Here is a 19,691-nt window from a genome sequence, read left to right on the forward strand (position 1 = left end):
TTTCTGTTTTGGTTGCCATACCTGGCAATGCTCAGGGGTTTACTCCTGGCTCTGCACTCAGGAGTTACTCCTGTTTGGGGGACCATATGGGACGCAGGACTGGAGCGATAGCACAGCGGCTAGGGCGTTTGCCTTGCACACGCTGACCCAGTTTCAATTCCTGTGCCCCTCTCGGAGAGCCCGGCAACTACTGAGAGTATCTCACCCACACAGCAAAGCCTGGCAAGCTCCCCGTGATGTATTCGATATGCCAAAAAACAGTAACAAATCTCACAGTGGAGACGTTACTAGTGCCCGCTCGAGGAATTAGATGAACAACGGGAGGTCAGTGACAGTGACAGATGGGATGCAGGGGATTGAACCCAGTTTACCGCATGCAAGCCACATGCTCTACCCTATGAACTGTCTCTCTCTGGCCCCCCATCTTTTATTTTTAAGCCTGGGCTGGTATCCGATTGAATATCTCCAGCTTCTATATCCCATCATCTGTTGACAGGCAGGGTGACATTTTGTGTTTTGACTACAGTGGCAGAATTTCTTTGACTCTGTGATCACCTCAGATTCCATTTAGGTAACATAATTTTATGTTTCATTAAGGTGCTGTCAACATAGGAGTCCAAATATACTTTCAAATTAGTGGTTAATACCCTTGGAATAAATGCCTAAGAGTAATACCTCTGGGTCATACGAAGTGTCCACTGTTTCATGGACTCTCCGTCCCTTTGTTCATAGGAGTCATCCCAGTTACATTCCTGTAACTGTATCAGGGTTCTGTGTGCTCCACGTGTTTCCAAGTCTTTTTGCGATAGGCCAGTTTTATTGCTCTCAGGTGATGATAATAAAATGTACTGTAGTTCCGATATGCACTTCCCTGACATAAACTTGTACTCTTAACCTGGTGGTGTTCAGGGTTCACTCCTTGTTCTCTGCTCAGGGATCACTCCTACTGGGTCTCTGAGGGACCTTGGGTGGTCCTGGGGATCAAACCAGGCCCGGCCGCATGCAAGGCAAGCACCTTACCCATTGTACGCTCTATTGATGTGTGTCTTGGCGAGGTCAAAGGTGGGAGCATTAACCAGCTATGTGGAATATTTCTTTCAGGCAAGGGAATAACAATCAGAGCAAACCAGGATTCTTGAGAAAGAATCAGTACACAAACACCAAATTAGAAGTCAAGAAAATCCCTCAGGAATTGAACAACATTACGAAGCTCAACGAGCACTTCAGCAAATTTGGAACCATTGTTAACATTCAGGTAAATGCACCTATATGGTCATGTCTTTCATGTGTCTCTGAAAATACTCTTAAATGAGCCAGTGATTAGTTTGGATCCTCTTCAGTTACACATACATGGAAACTTGACTATCTGAATGTCCACCTTTATAATAGAATCGTTAAGATTAATTTCTTCTTGTGGCTTAATTTTGTTCTCAGCACCTTTTTTCCTAAAAGTCACTGGGCAAACTAAATTTTTTTCCCTGTTTCTGGCTGGTCATACCTGGGTGCAGGGCTTGAACCCAGGACTCTCGCCTGGAAAGCAGGCACTCAGTCTTCTTTAGACATTTTCCTAGCCCTTTTCTGAGACTTTTTTCCTTCTTATTCTTCCTTCTCTTTGTTTGTGAACCCAAAACAAAACAACTTTCTGAGCTGTGGCCAGAGAGAATGGAAAGGGTTGGTAGGGTTCCGCTTGGACCACGTGATCCCTCCTCCCCCACCCAAACAAAGTCTCTGAGCAGTGCCTCAGGAGAAATCTGAATAGTTCATGTTGTGACCAGCTCCAAAAAGAAAAGAAAAAGAAAGGGAAAAAAGAAGGGGGGAAAAAAAACACGTTTCTTTTATATACTTGGAAAATACAAAAGAGGAGCCGGAGAGAAGTATAGTGAGTGGGTGTATGCTCACCTGTCACCAGACTGACCTAGGTTCTGTACCCTGAACACCCTCTAGCCCTCTAGGGTGTGTGTCGTGTCCGTCCTGTGTCATGTGTTGCCCCCCCCCCCCCCCCCCCCACACACACACACACACACACAAATCAGGAGTGGTTCTGGGGCACAAAGCTAGGAGGAATCCCTGAGCACTGCCAGGTACAACCTAAAACCAAAATCGAAAAAAGGAAACGAAAATAGAAAAGATGTAATTACACCAAGAATAGCTTTTGTTTTCTCTTAGATCTTTCTTAGGTTATTCTTTATTTTATTTTATTTTATTTTTTTTTTGGCTTTTTGGGTTACACCTGGCAATGCACAGAGGTTACTCCTCACTCTGCACTCAGGAATTACTCCTGGCGGTGCTCAGGGGACCATGTGGGATGCTGGGAATCGAACTTGGGTTGGCTGTGTGCAAGGCAAACACCCTACCTGCTGAGCTATCGCTTCCGCTTCTTAGGGTATTCTTTAAGGTATTTTGAAAACTTTAGATGAGTTCTAAAAAAAGGGTATGTTCAGTTTGTTATTTAAAAAGTACCATAGGATTGGCTGGTTTAAACAAAAATAAAGAAATAGAGTCTGGAGAGATAGTACAGTGAGTAATGCTTGCCTTGTTTGCAGCCAACCGGGCTTGATCTCCCCTGCCCCCATCCAGTATGGTTCCCAGGAGTGATTCCCAAGTGCAGAGTCAGGAGTCATCCCTGAGCATGGCCGAGGGGCCCCAAAAGGACAAAATAACAGCAACAATAATGACCTTGGGGAGACCTTGCAGACCAAGATGATGGTCGTTTGTTTCTGGATGAGGATGGAGGCTCTCAAAGTACCCCTGTCTCATCTCTTTTTTGTGTTTGGACCGTGCCCTTTGATGTTCAGGGCTTACTGCTCCTCCTGGTGGGCAGGGGACCATGCGGAGGACCAAATGTTGAGTGGCACATATAAAGCAAGTGCCTTACCTGTGCAATATCTTTCTCCATCATTCCTGGTGGTGCTGGGGACTCACCTAGGTTGACTGCATGCAAGACAAGCACTTCAACCACTGTCCTGTTTCTCTAGCCTTAAAATTATTTTTCGTTCTGTTAAAAATAAAAATTAACATTTGTGGGGGCAGCCCTGAGCACTTGATTGTTATGACCAAACCCCACCTCCTCCAGAGAAAAAAAATCCATATCTAAATAAATAGCAAAAATTACTCCAGGAATTACTCTTGGCGGTGCTCGCGAAACCGTATGGCATGCCAGGGATTGAACCCAGGTTGGCTGCGTGCAAGGCAAGCATCTTACCTGTTATGCAGATATCTCTCTGACCCAAAAATAGATTGTTTTTTATTTGCTGTTATCAAATGGTGTTTTTGGCGTTGGAGAGAGTACAGCAGGTAGGACGCCTGCTTTGTACCCAGTTGACCTGGGTTTGATCCCCAGCATCCCATACGGTTCCCAAGTCCACTGGGAGTGATTCCTAAGCGCAGAGGCCTAACTGAGCGCTGCCGGGTATGGTCCAAAACCAAAACAAAACAAAAGTTCTTTTTTTTTAAAAAAAAAAACAATACTGCAGTTTAACAAAAGACAGATAAGAAATTTCAACTCATGTCTTTGACACTTATAAAAACATTGAAGTCTTGGCTAAGTTATAAACATGTTTATAATGCAACATTTGCATAACGAATAATGCTACTAACGATGTCTAGAAGATCAGGATCATTTAAAAAAACAAAACATAAAAATACAGAGCCAATTATTTACTTGTAGAACATGTACATTTATGCCTAAATTTTAGCATTTACTGTACCACCATTAATTAAAAAAAAATAATCACATCCAAAATATAAGGCAAAACCACCTATGAATTGGCGTATTAGTTTATTTCTCAGTTTTTGAAAATGTTCTTAATTTACTGATGTAGCAAATGAATGTCAGCTCTGATTGCTATGCAAAAGAACAGAAGATAATCTGCTTGGCCATGAACATTAAAAGTTCAGTTGCACACAGGCCACAGGCTATATATGAAAAGTTACTAACTGAACTACAGGTATTAAATACTGAAAAAAGTTAACAGTTTGTTATAATTTATTTAACAATCTAGGAAATTCGCAGCCATCAGCAGTTCCAGTGCAATTTCAGGTGCAATTGGGAATTCAGGAATCTCAGTCGAGCTGTTAGTGTAACGAACCTTGTAGGTGAAATACATGCATACATGTGAAGGGATCTCTCTAAAATTGACTTCATTGGTTTCGTTTTCAGCAAACTGACCTGGGCCACTCAACATGGCTTTTATTGATTCTGATGTTAACACATGTTCTCTTTTTACAATAAACTCATGGCCATCAGAGGATATTAATTTGACATACGTAGCATCAGGGCCTTCACAGCCAACATAGGTTTTCTCTTCTCCATTATGTTCTTAAGAAATTCTGTTTCACTCCCAGAGGAAATTTAGGAGTTTCTCGTCAACTCCGCCCCGCGCACCACCACAGCCCCAGCGCCAGGGTCGCCCCCCCCCCTCAAAGTTCTTTTTTGTCTATTTAAATATAACCAGAGAGGATCTTTCGGTATTTACCCTAGTGATAAGGTAACATTAATTTTTTAAAGAGGTACCCTTCTGGGTTTGGGCAGTAGCTGAGTTTGACCATATGCCCTGCGTATCTGGGCCCCAGGTTCCATCCCTGGCATTGCCCAGCCCTCCCATCATCACTGAGTGAGACCCTAACTGCTCTTGGGCATCACCAGGTGTGCCCTGGTGGCTCCTGGCACTGCTGGCCCGAGGGGCATGATGTTGGACCCAAAGGTCCACTGGCTGAGGATTGTTGGGAGCGGCTCAGGGCCTCCTGAGAGAGCATTACTTGGAAGGGCCTCCCAGAAATAAGCTGCCTTCTTTATAACTTTAGAATATGCATATCATTATTTCAGAGATGGCAAATTTTATTTATTAAACATTTCAGCAAGTTTTCATACGTGTGTGTGCTGAGAATAGACTATAGACCGGACATGATTGCCACTCAATGCCTCTTTTGCAAACCACAGCACTCCAAAGGAGAAAGAGAACAAAAAGGAATACCCTGCCACAGAGGCAGGGTGGGACGGGGGGATGCGGGGTAGGAGGGATACTGGGATCCGTGGTGGTGGAAAATGGGCACTGGTGGAGGGATGGGTACTTGATCATTGTCTAACTGAAACCCAGGCACAAAAATTTGTAAGTCTACAACTGTACCCCCTGGTGTTTCACTAATAAAAATTTAAAAAAAAATTAAATAGCGTATTAGTTATTTAACATTAAATTTCTGCGTTTTTGTGTTGCTTTTGTCTTTCCTTCCAGGTCGCTTTTAAGGGAGACCCAGAGGCAGCCCTCATCCAGTACCTCACCAACGAGGAGGCTCGGAAGGCCATTTCCAGCACGGAGGCGGTTCTGAACAACAGGTTCATCCGGGTGCTGTGGCACCGGGAGAACAATGAGCAGCCAGCGCTGCAGCCATCCACACAGCTGCTCCTGCAACAGCAGCAGACACTCGGGCACCTGGCCCCGCAGCACCACCACCTGCCGCAGCACCTGCAGCAGCAGCAGATGCTGGTGGCCCAGTCTCCTCCATCAGCGGGACACGGAGGGATCCAGAAGGTAAAGAGGCAGCCGCAGAGCTCAGCTTCCAGCCCTCTAGGTCGGGGTTTCCCAGTTGGTCACCCCCTGCATCGTCACTGTCTGACCTCCGGATCTGCATCCCCGTGATGCCTGGAGCCTTAGACCCTGCCCATTGACCCTATCCCAGATTGCTTCCTTGGATTGGGGATTTTTTTTTGGGGGGGGGGGCTTTTGGGGTCACACCCGGTGATACACAGGGGTTACTCCTGGCTTTGCACTCAGGAATCACTCTGGTGGTGCTTAGGGACATACTGGTTGCTGGGAATCGGCCTTGTGCAAGGCAGGCACCCTACCCACTGTACTATCGCTCCAACCCCTGCGTCACATTTTAAAACTAGCCATACTACAATATACTCTTTAGTGGTGTCACACCCAGCAGCAGTCCTCGGGCTTACTGCTGGCTTGGGGGAGCCTGTGTGGTGCCTGGGTCCAACCAGGATTGGCTGCTTGCCAGGCAAGCACCCTGCCCACTGTGCTGTCACTTCGGCCCAACAACTGACTTGTATTAAGCTGTTGTCAAAAACCTCCAGTTTTTCAGAACATTGTGTCCATAGGCTGGCAACATAAAAAATGTATTTTTTAAAATAGGATATACAGATTTGTATCCTTCCTATTGTGACATTTCAGACTAATAAAATAAAAACAATGACATAACCATTATCTCTATTATCTGCCACTCCCCCCCCCCAAAAAAAAACCACAAAACCCAAGGTGAAACCAGTATCTAGAGCCAGATGGATTGATTAGCTCAATGAGCTAAAGTGTATACACAGGAGACCTAGGTTTATTCCTGGTACCGAGTGGTAACCCCTAGCTCAGCCAGAAACAACCCCTGAGCACAGCTTTCAGAGTGTGGCCTGAAAGTCAAAAAAAATTTTTCCTACAGTCTAGGGCTATAGAGAGAACTCAGAGGAGTTGAGTGCATGCTCTGTACCAGGAAGTCTGGGTTTGATCCCTGGCGCCACATGGTCCCTCCGGCACCGCCAAGCCCAGAGTAGCTCCTGTGTACCTGCTTGGTACGAAACAAAGTGATCCCCTACCTTTCCCCAGGGAGCCTCTATTGTAAAAATCCTCCTGCAGGATTTGTAAACGTTTCTCGTGTTTGTGTTTATTATGTTTGCAGATGATGAACAAACCACAGGCGTCGGGCGCCTACGTTCTTAACAAAGTTCCTGTCAAACATCGTCTAGGCCACGCGAGTAGCAACCAGAGTGACTCAGCCCACTTCCTGAATCAGGCGGGGGGTGCTGCGGAAGATTGCCAGGTACTCCCTGACCCTTAGAGACGTTCCCAGTCGAGACATGAGGATGGTCATCTAGACTTCTAGCACACTGCATCCTCAGTCAGGAAATAATGTAACAGCACACTCATACTGACCCCAGCGGCATACATTTAGAAATTGGCCAGAATTTTTGTTCTAGTCGGAATTAAGCAAGAATTTTAGCTATCAACAGGCAGTTGTCTTTGTTAGTTTATTTCTTTGATCAGATTTTCTCTTTAATTGAGAACATAGTGAAATTTTGAAACATTGAGTTTCAAACTTTGAAATAGTGAAATTTTGAAATACCTCTTAAGGTGGTGATTTTCAGTCTTTTCACACCTGCAGGCTGGCATCCGAGGACTGCTGCCCTAAACTGAGTCAGGCCAAGGTTTTCAGCCTGTTTATACCAGTCCACCAACCTGCAATGGAAAACTGCTGTCTTAATAGTTGTTTTTCCTTTGGGGAATGTAATTATTTTAGAAAGCCAGGAAAATTGTAAAAGAACAAGGGATCTAGCTCTATTAACTATTAAAAAAATCCTGTCATAAAGCCACTGCACCTAGAAAAGTTTGAAATCTGTACATCAAAATACAGACCAGTAGATTGAGGAGTAGACTCATTGCATATAGTAATACTTGCAAAACCTCTTATAAAGAAAACATGAATTTTGATATGGTATTGGTGTGGATAATTAGAACTCTCAATATAAAAAAGATAAAATTTGACTTTTTTTTTAAAGTTACATTATGAAACTAGACTAAGTTCCAAAGGATATTGGTGGAGATGCTAAATGGCACAGCCTCCATGAGAGGAATGATACTTGAGTTTCAGTAAAAACATTTAGTCCTCTGTGAGGTGGAGACAACCCTGGTTCTTTTGTTTTTGTTTTTGTTTTGCTTTTTGGTCACACTGGCAATGCACAGGGGTTACTCCTGACTCTTCACTCAGGATTTACTCCTGGAGGTGCTCGAGGGACCATGTGGGATGCTGTGAATTGAACCTGGGTCGGCCGCATGTAAGGCAAACGCCCTACCTGCTGTGCTATCGATCCAGCCCCGACCCGGATTCATTTGATCCCCAGCATCACCAGGAATGATTCCTGATCGCAGAACCAGGAGTAAGTCCTGAGCAGAACCCCAAACACACACACACACACACACACACACACAAAGTTTTAGTTCTGGTTGAGTTAAAATTGGATATTTTGTTTTTCTCTTTTGGGCCACACCTGGTGGTGCTCAGGATAATTGCTGTGCCAGGGGTTGTTCCTGTATGCGAAGCATGCACTTAGCCCACTGAGCTATCTCTCCAGCCCTCAGATTTTTCTTGTTTTTTTTTTTTTCATTTCATCACAACTGTCTATGCAACAGGGGTTACTCCTGGCTCTGCACTCAGGAATTACTCCTGGCAGTGCTTAGGGGACCATATGGGATGCTGGGAATAGAACCAGGGTTGACCGCATGCAAGGCAAACGCCCTACCCGCTCTGCTATCACTCCAGCCCTCAGATTTTATTTTTAAAAGTTTGGATGGTTTGGGAGCCACACCCAGTGAGCTGAGGGGTACTACTCCTGGTTCTGTTCTTCGGGCATGGCATGGTACCAGGACTGAGCTAGAGTTGGTGTCAGATTGTATTTGATACTGAAATTTAGATAAGCAACCAAAATACTCTAAACCTTTCCCTAATTCTGTTTACTGATCTAGAAATAATGACCTGCCCGATAGTAATGAGGGCCCCAACGCCCAAAGGAACCAGGACTACGTAAAGAATTAGTGTCTCCTGGGCCTGGCAGTTTTCTGGAGACCTAGGATATTGTGACAGAAAGCGAGGAAGTGCCATGGAGCTCCCATGTCCTGCTTGTCCACAGGCGACCACCCCAGCCCCCATAAATGGGTTTTTCAAAAAGCAGTCTTTCTGAAAAGTGTTGTGAAAATATTTCCCAGATTTAACTTACTCTTCTGTGTGTTTTATAGATATTTTCAACTCCAAGCCATCCAAAAATGGTTTACAGCTCTTCAAACTTAAAGACATCTTCAAAGCTTTGTTCAGGGTCTAAATCTCATGATGTTCAAGATGTTCTTAAGAAGAAGCAGGTAACAACAGCCTTAGTTAATTTTTTTTAATTTTTAATTTTTTGATTAATGTCTCTTTAAAGAAGAAAGGATACAAAATTCTTAAGGGATTTTGTTAATACTTAACATTTGTTATGAAGGATCATGATTTGTTCAGCTGGTTTTTAGTGCAGAATAGACTAATAAAAGATAAACAAGAAAATGTTTCACAATTGTCTTTTAACTACTTTCAACTCAAGGAATATTTTTCTATGCAAAGATAAACAACTCTCAGTTATCTCTTTTGTTTTCTAAGTGAGAAAAGCAGACCTTTTATTGCACTATTTTTTTTCTCTTCTTAATTCCTTTCTGATTCTGTGCTTTAGATAGCATCTATCTCACAGATTTTTGTTGGATTTTTGCTTCTTTTGGGGAGGGGGCCACACCAGGTGCTTCTTAGTGCTTGCTCCTGACTCTGCACTCAGGGATCTCTCCTAGGGGGCTCGGGGAACCATAAGGGATTTCAGGGTTCCCCAGGTCAGCTGCAGCTAAGGCAAGCACCCTGCTGCTGTATTGTTGCTCCTTCCTGAGTCTTTTTTTTTTCTTTTTCTTTTCCTTTTTCTTTTTGGGTCACACCCAGAGATGCACAGAGGTTATTCCAGGCTCTCGCACTCAGAAATTACTCCAGGCGGTGCTTGGGGGCGGTGGGGGGACCATATGGGATGCTGGGAATTGAACCCGGGTCAACTGCGTGCAAGGCAAACGTCCTACCTGCTGTGCTATTGCTCCAGCCCCTCCTTCCCCAAGTCTTAACATTTTAATGTTATTATTCACAATTCAATTCTGAGTTTCATTAGTAGACTTAATGAAAGATGTATTTACTGTATACACGTAATGTTAATATGATTGTAGATGTAACAGGTGAAAAGCATTTTCTTTGTGTTTTTGTGTTTTGGGGTCACACCGGCAGTGCCCAGGGCTCATTCCTGGCTCTGTGCTCAGGGATCACTCTTGGCAGACCACTTGGGGCTGTGTGCCTGCAAGGCAAGCACTATGCTATTGCTCCAGCTCCAAAAAGCAACGTTTTCCTTGTAAAAAATTTTACTGTCTTCTACTCTGTAGCTGCATCACACATTTAAAATTTTTAAACTTTCAGAATAAGGGTTTGCCTAATACACTGTCAAATGAAAGCATGCTGTTTTCTTCATCAATATATGTCAAGTTAATAAATCTTGTAGGAGCCCGAGTGACAGTAGGCTGGTAGGGTGCTTGCCTTTGCATACAGCCAACCTGGGTTCAATCCCCAGCAGCCCTGTGGTTCCCCGAGTATGTCAGGAGTAATTCCTGAGGAGCTCAGCCAGGAGTGAGCCTGGAGCACTGCTGGGCACGGCGGTGCGGGGGCCCTGCCACCACTCTTACAGATAACTAATTTGGACTAAATATTTTAGGAACTTAAAATGACGATTATAAAGGTGGAAATGTAGGAAGCCAAGATTCATTTGTATTTTAGCTTTTTTTAATTTGAAAAGGAGTTGAGAATAGCTTTCTATAACATTGACAAATGTTGTTAATCTTTAATTTTTTATTGTTCACATAGGAAGCTATGAAACTACAACAAGATATGAGGAAAAAGAGGCAAGAAGTGTTGGAAAAACAAATAGAATGCCAGAAGGTAATACAGGAGCTTATTGCCTATTGGAATTGGTGTGTAGACTAGATATTAAAATGTTTTAAAGAGCTAATTTATTAGAATTTGCTAAGCAGCACTTTACTTTTTTCCCCCTGTTTATAGATGCTAATATCTAAGCTAGAAAAAAACAAAAACATGAAACCAGAAGAAAGAGCAAATATAATGAAGACTCTGAAAGAACTTGGAGAAAAGATCTCACAGTTGAAAGATGAGTTAAAAACATCTTCTGCAGTCTCCACGCCATCTAAAGTAAAGACAAAGACAGAGGTATCTATTGCATTTTCACTCTAGGTAGGGTTATGTATTTAGCAGTTGAAGAGAGTGAACTGTTAGCTTACTGTGAATGGAAAAGAAATTATCTATATATAATGTGTCTGTGGGTGCCTCAAAGGTTTTTGTTTTGTTTGGGGACCATACCTAGCTGTGCTCAGGACTTTCTTGCCACTGTGCCCAGAGACCATGGTGGCAGGCTTGGGAAGGTCACGCCTTACCTGCTTTGCCCTCTCTCCGGCCCCATGGGGATTGTTTGTGAAAGAGGTGATGACACTGTATTTGAACAGATGCTTGTAGGTGTTTTTCCCCCTTCCCTGATTTTGGCTGCTGTTGTCAGTGTTGCAGTGTGAGGTCCCACGCTTGGTTAGTCTGCACCAGGGGTTTTACTTAGGTGACACTGGGGGTTCTAAAGGTAGTGATGCCGAGATCCCATTTGAAGATGGTGGGTGGTGCTCTGGGCACTTTACTCCCCACAGTGGCACCCTGTCACCGAGTCCACTCTCCAAGTCCGAAGCTGTAGGGTGTTCTCCCTCCCTCCCCCCCCCCGTGTTTCTGCCATATGTGATTATGCGTAGGGCCTACTTTGGTCCCTGCTAGAAGGTGTGTGCCTCTTGGCTGGAAAAGCAAGAGTTTTGTTTTTTGTGGGGGGTAGCCACACCTTGTGGTTGTTCAGGGCTTAATCCTGGCTCTGCTACACTCAGGGATCATTCCTGGTCAGCTTGGGGACTGCACGGGGTGCTAGGGATTGAATCTGGGTTGGCAGCGAGTAAGGCAAGTGCTCTTTCCAGCAATGTATTTTTCAGTTTTATATTTGCAAAGTTGCTTTCCCCCAAACCCCAGGGCCCTGTTACAGTCTCCCACTCTCATTTCCCCAACGAGATGTGTGTCACTCTGCAAGTCTAACATTCAGAGCGAGATTTTGGAAGTTCTCTGAAAGACACGTTGTATTCTTGATTATTTTCTGAAGGCCCAGAAAGAACTGCTAGATACTGAGCTGGACCTCCATAAGAGGCTGTCCTCAGGGGAAGACACGACGGAGTTACGGAAGAAACTCAGTCAGTTACAGGTTGAGGTATGAGGCGTTTCTGTCCCGTTACGTTTGGTATCTTTTCAGGTGGGCTTGGTGGGGCTCCCGGGCGGGGCCCAAACGCAGTCCTGGAGGTTCTTCGGGCTCTTTCAGACTGCACAGGCACATGGGTGGGGGTTCAGGTGCTCCTCTACTCTCTCTCCAGCCCCTGCATTTAATATCTTGAAAAACAGCGTTTCCCCCCAGGTGTTTGCAGAGACGCTTGAGCTGTGTGTGTTCTCTGCCTTTGTTTCGCAGGCTGCGCGGTTGGGGATTCTGCCTGTGGGTCGTGGCAAGACCATGTCGTCTCAAGGCCGAGGCCGAGGCCGGGGCCGCGGGGGGAGAGGAAGGGGCTCCCTTAATCACATGGTGGTGGACCATCGCCCCAAAGCACTCACGGTCGGGGGCTTCCTGGAGGAGGAAAAAGATGAATTACTCCAGCATTTCTCAGTAAGTTTGCAAAGCCGCAGAGGCCGACTCTTGAAACAGTCTATTCAGCATTTCCTGCCTGCATTCTGTGTAAATGCCAGATGTTTTATAGATCAGGAAATTAAGTTGGTAAAGAAATGGATATTAGCAATTTCTTATTAATACATGTGAAGGTCAGGGAGGCAGCTTGGGACCCTGTGAATTCCATATCACTCCCTGTAAATGCGTTTGTAGTGGCAAGATCTTCCAAAGTTATATTTGATTTTTGTTTTAGGGTTATTAGATGGTTTACTAGAGGTCTGTGATCAATAAGTAAAAATCTGGGATGGAGGCAAAAGTCAGAAAAAGAATTTATTAGGAATGAGGTATGTTCACTTATATTTTGTCTATGGTGACAACTACTTAACTTTTGATGAATATGCAGAGATTTGTGACGGGTAAATGTCTGTTGTTTTGTGCATAAACAGTGCTTCTTTCCAGCCACTCCATAAATAGAATTTCTGTTCTGGTCTACACTTGGCAGTGCCCAGGGTTCTGGTTGGTGCTCGGGGTTGTGTGGTGCTGGGCCTTGTGGCCAGGCCTCAGGCATGTAGAGCATGCACTCCTGCCCTTTGCGCTAGTTCCCCAGGCCCTTAGTAAGTTCATTATTAAACATTTGTGTGCAGAAGGTATGTGGTGGTGTTTGGGTCACACTAGGAGTGCTCAGCCCACTCCGGTCTCTGCTCAGGGGTCATTCCTAGTGTGGCTTAGGTGACCTTATGTGGTGCAGGGATCGGATTGGGACCATCAGGCACATTACCCCCATGTAGAAGTGTTTTTTATGCATGTTTTCATTTAATTATAACTTCTGGGCACATGACATCCTGCTTGTACAGAACCTAGAGCAGGAAAGGAAGTTGCTCCCTGCAGTGCTCAGCGACACACATGGCACCAGACTGGGGCTGGCACGACATGCGCCTGATCTCCTTCCTGTACTGGGTCTCTTGTCCTGTGTTGACTTTCAGGATGCTTGTTCTTCATATCATTACTGTTGTGGTTTTTTTTTTCTGGGGGGGGGGTACCCTAAGCCGTGCTCAGTGCTTACTCCTGGCTCTGCTACTCAGGGAACATCCGGGGCAGTTTGGGACCTTGTTGGGGAGCTGGGAATTGAACTCGGGTCAGCTACATGCAAGCCACACACCCTTCCTACTGTACTCTCTCTCCAGCTCCATCCATAGTTGTTTTGTTGCTGTTTGAGAATTGATTTCTGGCCCAGGGACTGGAGACCTCTGGTGGGTCCCCGGCACTGCCTGGCCCCCTAGCACTGAGCTGAGAGGACTCCCTAAGTGCCCCTGGCTGTGGCTCAGAAACAAGGATGCATTTCTGATTTCTGTCTTATGTCTCCGTTTGTTCTGGGGGCCCTGACTGGTGCTGGGTGTAGAGGGGCACAGTGACTGGCTGGGACTCAGGGCGAGATGGGAACTTGCTTGCTTGCATGAGGAGTTTTGAACCCCTCACACAACTTGGTTTTGTTTTGGGGGTCAGAACCAGCATTGCTCAGGGTCTACCTGGGCCCCGTGATGAAACCTGCTGGCAATTAAACCCGGGCTTTCTGGGCATAAGGCTGAACCTTGAGGAGCTGTTCCCCTGTCCCGCAAAACAACGATTTTTTTTTTTATTAGTGAAACACCATGAGGCACAGTTGTAGACTTACAGATTTTTGTGCTTGGGTTTCAGTTATTTCAGTTATACAATGATCGAATACCCGTCCCTCCACCAGTGCCCAACCACCACTGATCCCAGTATCCCTCCATAGACTGAACATGATTGCCAGTCAGTGTCTCTTGCAAACCACAGCACTCAAAAGGAGAGAGATAACAAAACAACTATTTTGAGGAAAAATATTTTCAACCTTGGGGGAGGGTGACTGGAGAGAGAGAGAGAGGGAGAGGGAGAGAGAGAGTGTATCTCAGGGGAGTTGTTTTTTTTTTTTTTTTGTTTCAGCCACACCGGCTGTACTTAGGGCTTGATTATGGTCGGGGGGAGATATTTTCAACCTTGGGTGTGTGTGTGTGTGATGGCGGAGTTGTTTTTTGGTGTACTTAGGGCTTGCCCCTGGCTCTGCAGTTATCCGCATGGGTGTGAGGGATCGCATCTTGGTTGACCATGTGCAAGGCAAACACCCTACCCACTGTACTCTCTGGTCCCCTTGATAGAAATTTTAAGACGTAGGGCCAGTGAGATACTTAGAATAAATACCAAGGGTTAAGGCACTTGCCTTGTGTCTGACTGACCCTTGTGTGCCCCCAGCGTAACATACAATCCCCTGAGCACCGCCCTAGAGCCAAGACCAAAACAGTAGCATAACCTTTGAAGATCTGCTCTGTTAGGAGCTGCTAGATTTTTAGAACCTGCTGAATGTGTGTTTGGAAAGGACAAAATCTGAAATTCCTAAACAAATAAGAATAGTGCTAAGACTTATGCGATTTATGTATAAACCCTAGACTATCCTGAATAAACAAGAACACAAAATCTTCTAGTTGAAAGGGACCTCACTTCTCCTGGTTCTCATTGGAGAGTGTAGATTCACTTTATCGAGTCCCCAAACCCTCAACTCATCACGCAATTAGAAGAGACACAGTTTGAAGAAATTGTTAGTAAATGTGAGTACAGACTTTTGTGTTCTTCTGAAAATCTATTTTAGGCTACAAACCAAGGATCAAAATTCAAAGACCGTCGGCTGCAGATACCGTGGCATAAGGCCAAAGTGCCTTCCGTCTCCACCGAGACTGAGGAGGAGGAAGTCAAGGAGGAGGTAAGTTTAATGGTTAGGAAAATAAGAACAGATTTAGAAATTATGTATTTTTTTTTACGTTAAAATAATACATTAATAATATGTAGAAGTAAGTAACGTTGGAGTTCTTTTATGCATGCAGTTGTTAAAATTAGTGTAGAAGTTTATTAAAGACTGAGAAAAATAATAAAAAGGATTTGGGTATTATTTTCTGGTATTATTTTTTTATTTGCTTTTTTTGTTTGTTTGTCTGTTTGGGGGCCACATCTGGTGGTGCTCAGGGGTTACTCCTGGCTCTGCAGTGACGAATTACTTCCAGCGGGCTCAGGGAACTTTGTGGGATGCTGGGAGTTGAGTTCAGTTTGGCCGTGTGAAGGCAGGCAGGCAGGCTACCTGCTATACCACCGCTCCGGCCCTATTTGCATTTGCTTTTTTTTTTCATTTGGGTACCAGACATTCTGGTGAATTCAGGCATCGAGTGAGTATATCATGGTTCCCAGGTTGGGTGGTGGCGGCCTCCTCCCCCCGTGCAGTCCTGCTCTGGAGTGTGCAGATAGCCTGAGTGCAGCGTGTTCGGGTGAGGCAGGGAGGGGGCTGGAGAGAACACAGGGGCCCGCATTGTTCAGTTCCCACAGCATGTATCGTTCCCCAGTCACCACCAAGAGTGACCCCAAAGTGCAGAGGCCAGTAGTTCCTGAGCACCACCAGGCACCCTAAATGCTCTCCCAGAAAAGTAAATCCAAGCAGTTAGATTCCTAGCTAGAAAGATAGTCCAGAAGTTGAGGCACCTGCTGACCCATGTTCTGTCCCCCACACGTGGCTGACCCCTGTTTTAAGTGTCTGTAGTGTTGGTTTTAAAAGCCTTTGATGACATAGTAAGAGTCTCTGACCTCTTAGGTCATGCTGCATAACAAAGAAATTCTCCCTGTTTGAAAAAAGAAAGTCACTTAAAAATGTTTATTGATGGGGCTGGAGCGATAGCACAGTGATTAGGTGTTTGCCTTGCATACGGCCAACCTGGGTTCGATTCCCAGCATCCCATATGGTCCCCTGAGCACCGCCAGGAGTAATTCCTGAGTGCAGAGCCAGGACCAACCCCTGTGCATTGTCCGGTGTGACCCCAAAAAGCCCAAACAAACAAACGGTTTATTGATACACTTCTCCATATGGACAGTTTTAAAGTTTGTTATGGGGGGTGATGCTTTAGGGTTATCCCGGGGCAGATGGGGCTCAGGATCGCCCCTGGCATAGCTCAGAGGACCGTTAGTGGTGGCAGGACTGAGCCCGGGTTGGCTGTTTGCAGAGCAAGTGCCCAGCCCACTGTACCATCGCCGGTCCCCAGGTGTGAACTCTTACATAATATTTAGAATATGAGTTTCATACAGAAATTAGTATATTACCCAAAATAATTGGATAGTAAAGGAAGCATTTTAAGAGTTTAGTCATTTTCGCTTTCCTTAGTTTAATAGAATAAAATTAAATGTTCTTAAAATTGTGTTTTACAGATTTTTTTGTTTAATGCTCAGGGGTAACTCCCCACTCTGCACTGAGGAATTACTCCTGACAGTGCTCAAGGACCATATGGGATGCCCGGGATCAAACCCAGGTCTGGTCTGTCGCATGCAAGGCAGTAGCCCTACTCACTGGAATATCTCTCCAGCACTATTTTACAGATCATTTTTATTTCCCCTAACAAACACTCATATGTTGCTTATTTTCCTCATGATACTGGCTTGGATATCTGTTAAAAATAGCAAAATTAGTAATATATAATGTACATATACACACTATATTTTTATATAAATATGTTTATATATGTGTTTGCTTATTTATTTGCTTATTTGGACTACACCAAGTGCTGCTTAGGGCTTGTTCCTGGGTCTGCTCTCAGGTTTCACTCTTCACTCCTGGTGGGTCCTCGGGTGCCCCACCTGCTGTACCATCAGTCTGGCCACGGTGGGGAGGGGGGATATATGTGAATGTGTATTATCTTTAAAATATTTTGTTTTTGGCCTTGAACAACATACGGGCTGGAGAGATAGTACAGTGGGGAAGGCATTTGCCTCGTATGTGGCAGACTCAGGTTCCATCTTCGGCATCCCATGTGGTCCCCTGAGCACTCCCAGAAATAATTCCTGAGCACAGCACCAGGAGTAACCCCTGAGCATCTAATGTCAGGTGTGACCCCAAAAAACAAAAGAACAGAAAGAAACTGTATATATCCAGCCTGAGCTCTGTATGACTAGTTCATTTGTTTGTTCTTCGGCCTAAAAAGTATTTTCCTTAGTTTCTAATCCACTAAACAGATTTTACACTCTTTCTTCAGGAAACAGAAACCTCAGATTTGTTTTTGCATGATGACGATGATGAAGATGAAGATGAATATGAATCTCGTTCGTGGCGAAGATGAAATCTGTTGCAAGCTGTGTATACTTTTTAGGAATATTGTTTAAAAGAACAACTTTTTACAATTATTTAAAGACGTCAATGAGCCAAAAAATTTTTTTATTTTTCTTTTCAACACATTAGGTGTAAAGCCGGCAAGTTTGCTATTTAAACACATCTCATAACTGTTCATGATATTAAAGCACCAAAGGCCTAGTGACTTTGACACGGTTGTGAAGATCCACAGGAATGACATGGATAATCTCTAGAGCCTTATTTTCCACACCACCTGTTTTGTTGCTATTGGTGTTGGATTATGATGTAAATGACAGGGTGTTCAGAAATTTTATTTTGGATTCTGCTGATAAAATTTCATTAAATGTCAAAACCGCTTGGAATCTCTTAACTCTCAGCTATTATGGATGGGTCGTCAGACAGTAAGAGATATTTGTGACGCAAATACCTTTTGCTTTCAAGAATTGTCTTGGAAGGAAAGAAAATTTATCTGAAGTTTTTCACTTTGGAGGAGCCCAATCTATGTTCATGCTAAAATTGGCAGGGGTTTTATGTACAGTAGTACCATTTTAGTGTGTATTCTTAAATGCAGTAAGGCAGTGGTAGCTAGCTACGAAATTCCCATGCTCTCATAATAGGAACTCTCCTGGATTCTGCTACTGATCCTTAACTTGCTTTGGTACTGTGAGCATTAGTTCTACTAGGTCTTTTTCTTAACATTCTTAGAACGTAAAAGGTTTTCACTGTTACCTTTTCTCGTCCTTGTTTTCTTTTTCCAGCTTTTTTTTTTTTTTTAAATAATGACCCTCATTTGCCCATTATTGAGATAAGGGATTCTTTTAGGCCACCAAAATTCAGTCCCTAATAAAAAGCTTAAACCAGCACCTTGATAAATAAGTGATGTTTTGATGAGAATAATGAAAAGATTTGTGGAGGAGACTCACCAGCCTTTTTTCCTTCTCCTTTTTAAAGTTTCAATTTAGTTACACTAACACAAAAGGCTTTACAAAAAGTGTCTGGAATTCCTAAATTTAAACCATGATGGTGTGGTGACTAGGGGCAGGGTGGGGTGGGCTACGGGGGTGGGTCTGCTAGTAATAAATGGGAGTCATACTTGACCTTGATCAGATGAACTTATATTTTCATAATTTTGTAGCTTGTTGTTGCTGTCCATGAACATACCCATCCTTCAGTAGACAACTTCCCTCGCTGTGTGCATTTTTACTGTACACTGTATAGAGTATCTGTTAAGTGAAATATATATGTAAATTTATGTCCTTGTGTTCTGAATGTGAGATGGAAAAGCAGAGGAGCAGCACTACACTGTATTGACCCCTGGGGAAATAAAAAGATTCATGTATATAGGATGTCACTTTCTTGGGGTTGATGCACATCTGTCTTTTTATATATGTGTGGTGTGAAAATTGGAAACTTCCTGTTGGCTTCAGAGGGTTCTTTGTGATCGCTCTATCAAGGATTTTGTTCTTCGGGTAAATACTGTTTCTCAAAACAGGAACTCTTCCCTAAGAAACTTTAAAACCATCAGGACCCTAGAAAGTTCAGTCCCAGGTTCTGATTGTTTTTTCCCCCTTCTGCAGAGTTTCCTGGGATGGTGTGGCAAACCAGGATTATTTTTAAGTTTGTGTAATTTTGCTTTCATAAATAATAAGGACTTCCTATTTCTAGGTTAGTGCATATATTTTTTATAACACTGAAGCTAAAATTAAACATACAGAGAAAGGAACGTGTTACAATGGGGTACCTAGAATCTTGCTCCTTCCTCCTCCATCATCTCTGATGAAATTTTCTTGATGTCTGTGGCTCAGTCAGTATATATTTTGAAAGATTCATTGTGGTGAATATTTTGAGTCCTGACAGTTTAAACGTGATAGAGGGAACAAAGGATTTATATATTTTTTGTACAAAGTTCTTTCTTAAATTGTATAATTTTGTAAATAATTTGTTTGGTTTTTTTGTGTACTAAAACTACCAGCGTATAGATTTCAATAAGAATTGTTGTATTTTTGTATTTGGAAACTGAAAATTACAGTAAATTAATGGAGCTGTAAGAAAATTTTCAGTAGACAGTTCAACAGAATGAGATTCCTTTTCATATGATTTTTTAGCCTCAAAATTGACATCTTACTATGCTCTCAGTACAGATAGAATTGAGGACTTGTTTGACATTTTAGTTATTGG

The 19,691-nt window shown here is 43.8% G+C and overlaps 2 protein-coding genes across 3 annotated transcripts in view; one reads left to right on the forward strand and one right to left on the reverse strand.

Annotated features, from left to right (window-relative positions):
- RBM27 (RNA binding motif protein 27) overlaps positions 1-18,831 on the forward strand; it is a 59,458-nt gene extending 40,627 nt beyond the window's left edge. For both annotated transcript variants that reach the window (XM_056116711.1, XM_056116712.1), the window contains exons 12-21: positions 1,102-1,255; positions 5,232-5,528; positions 6,673-6,813; positions 8,784-8,903; positions 10,459-10,533; positions 10,654-10,818; positions 11,792-11,896; positions 12,149-12,340; positions 15,003-15,113; positions 17,419-18,831. In XM_056116711.1, the coding sequence (XP_055972686.1) occupies positions 1,102-1,255; positions 5,232-5,528; positions 6,673-6,813; positions 8,784-8,903; positions 10,459-10,533; positions 10,654-10,818; positions 11,792-11,896; positions 12,149-12,340; positions 15,003-15,113; positions 17,419-17,502 (1,444 nt within the window). In that variant the 3' untranslated portion in view covers positions 17,503-18,831. The remainder of the gene's footprint in view (positions 1-1,101; positions 1,256-5,231; positions 5,529-6,672; positions 6,814-8,783; positions 8,904-10,458; positions 10,534-10,653; positions 10,819-11,791; positions 11,897-12,148; positions 12,341-15,002; positions 15,114-17,418) is intronic.
- On the reverse strand, positions 3,990-4,905 carry LOC130026170 (elongin-C-like). Its single transcript, XM_056116917.1, has 2 exons — positions 4,899-4,905; positions 3,990-4,318 (listed from the first exon to the last, which is right to left on the reverse strand). Exons 1-2 carry the CDS (start codon positions 4,903-4,905, stop codon positions 3,990-3,992), a joined length of 336 nt encoding a protein of 111 aa, XP_055972892.1.
- Positions 18,832-19,691: the final 860 nt, after the last annotated feature.

Source organism: Sorex fumeus, unplaced genomic scaffold, assembly GCF_029834395.1.
Source record: "Sorex fumeus unplaced genomic scaffold, SorFum_2.1 ptg000033l, whole genome shotgun sequence".
NCBI lineage: Eukaryota > Metazoa > Chordata > Mammalia > Eulipotyphla > Soricidae > Sorex > Sorex fumeus.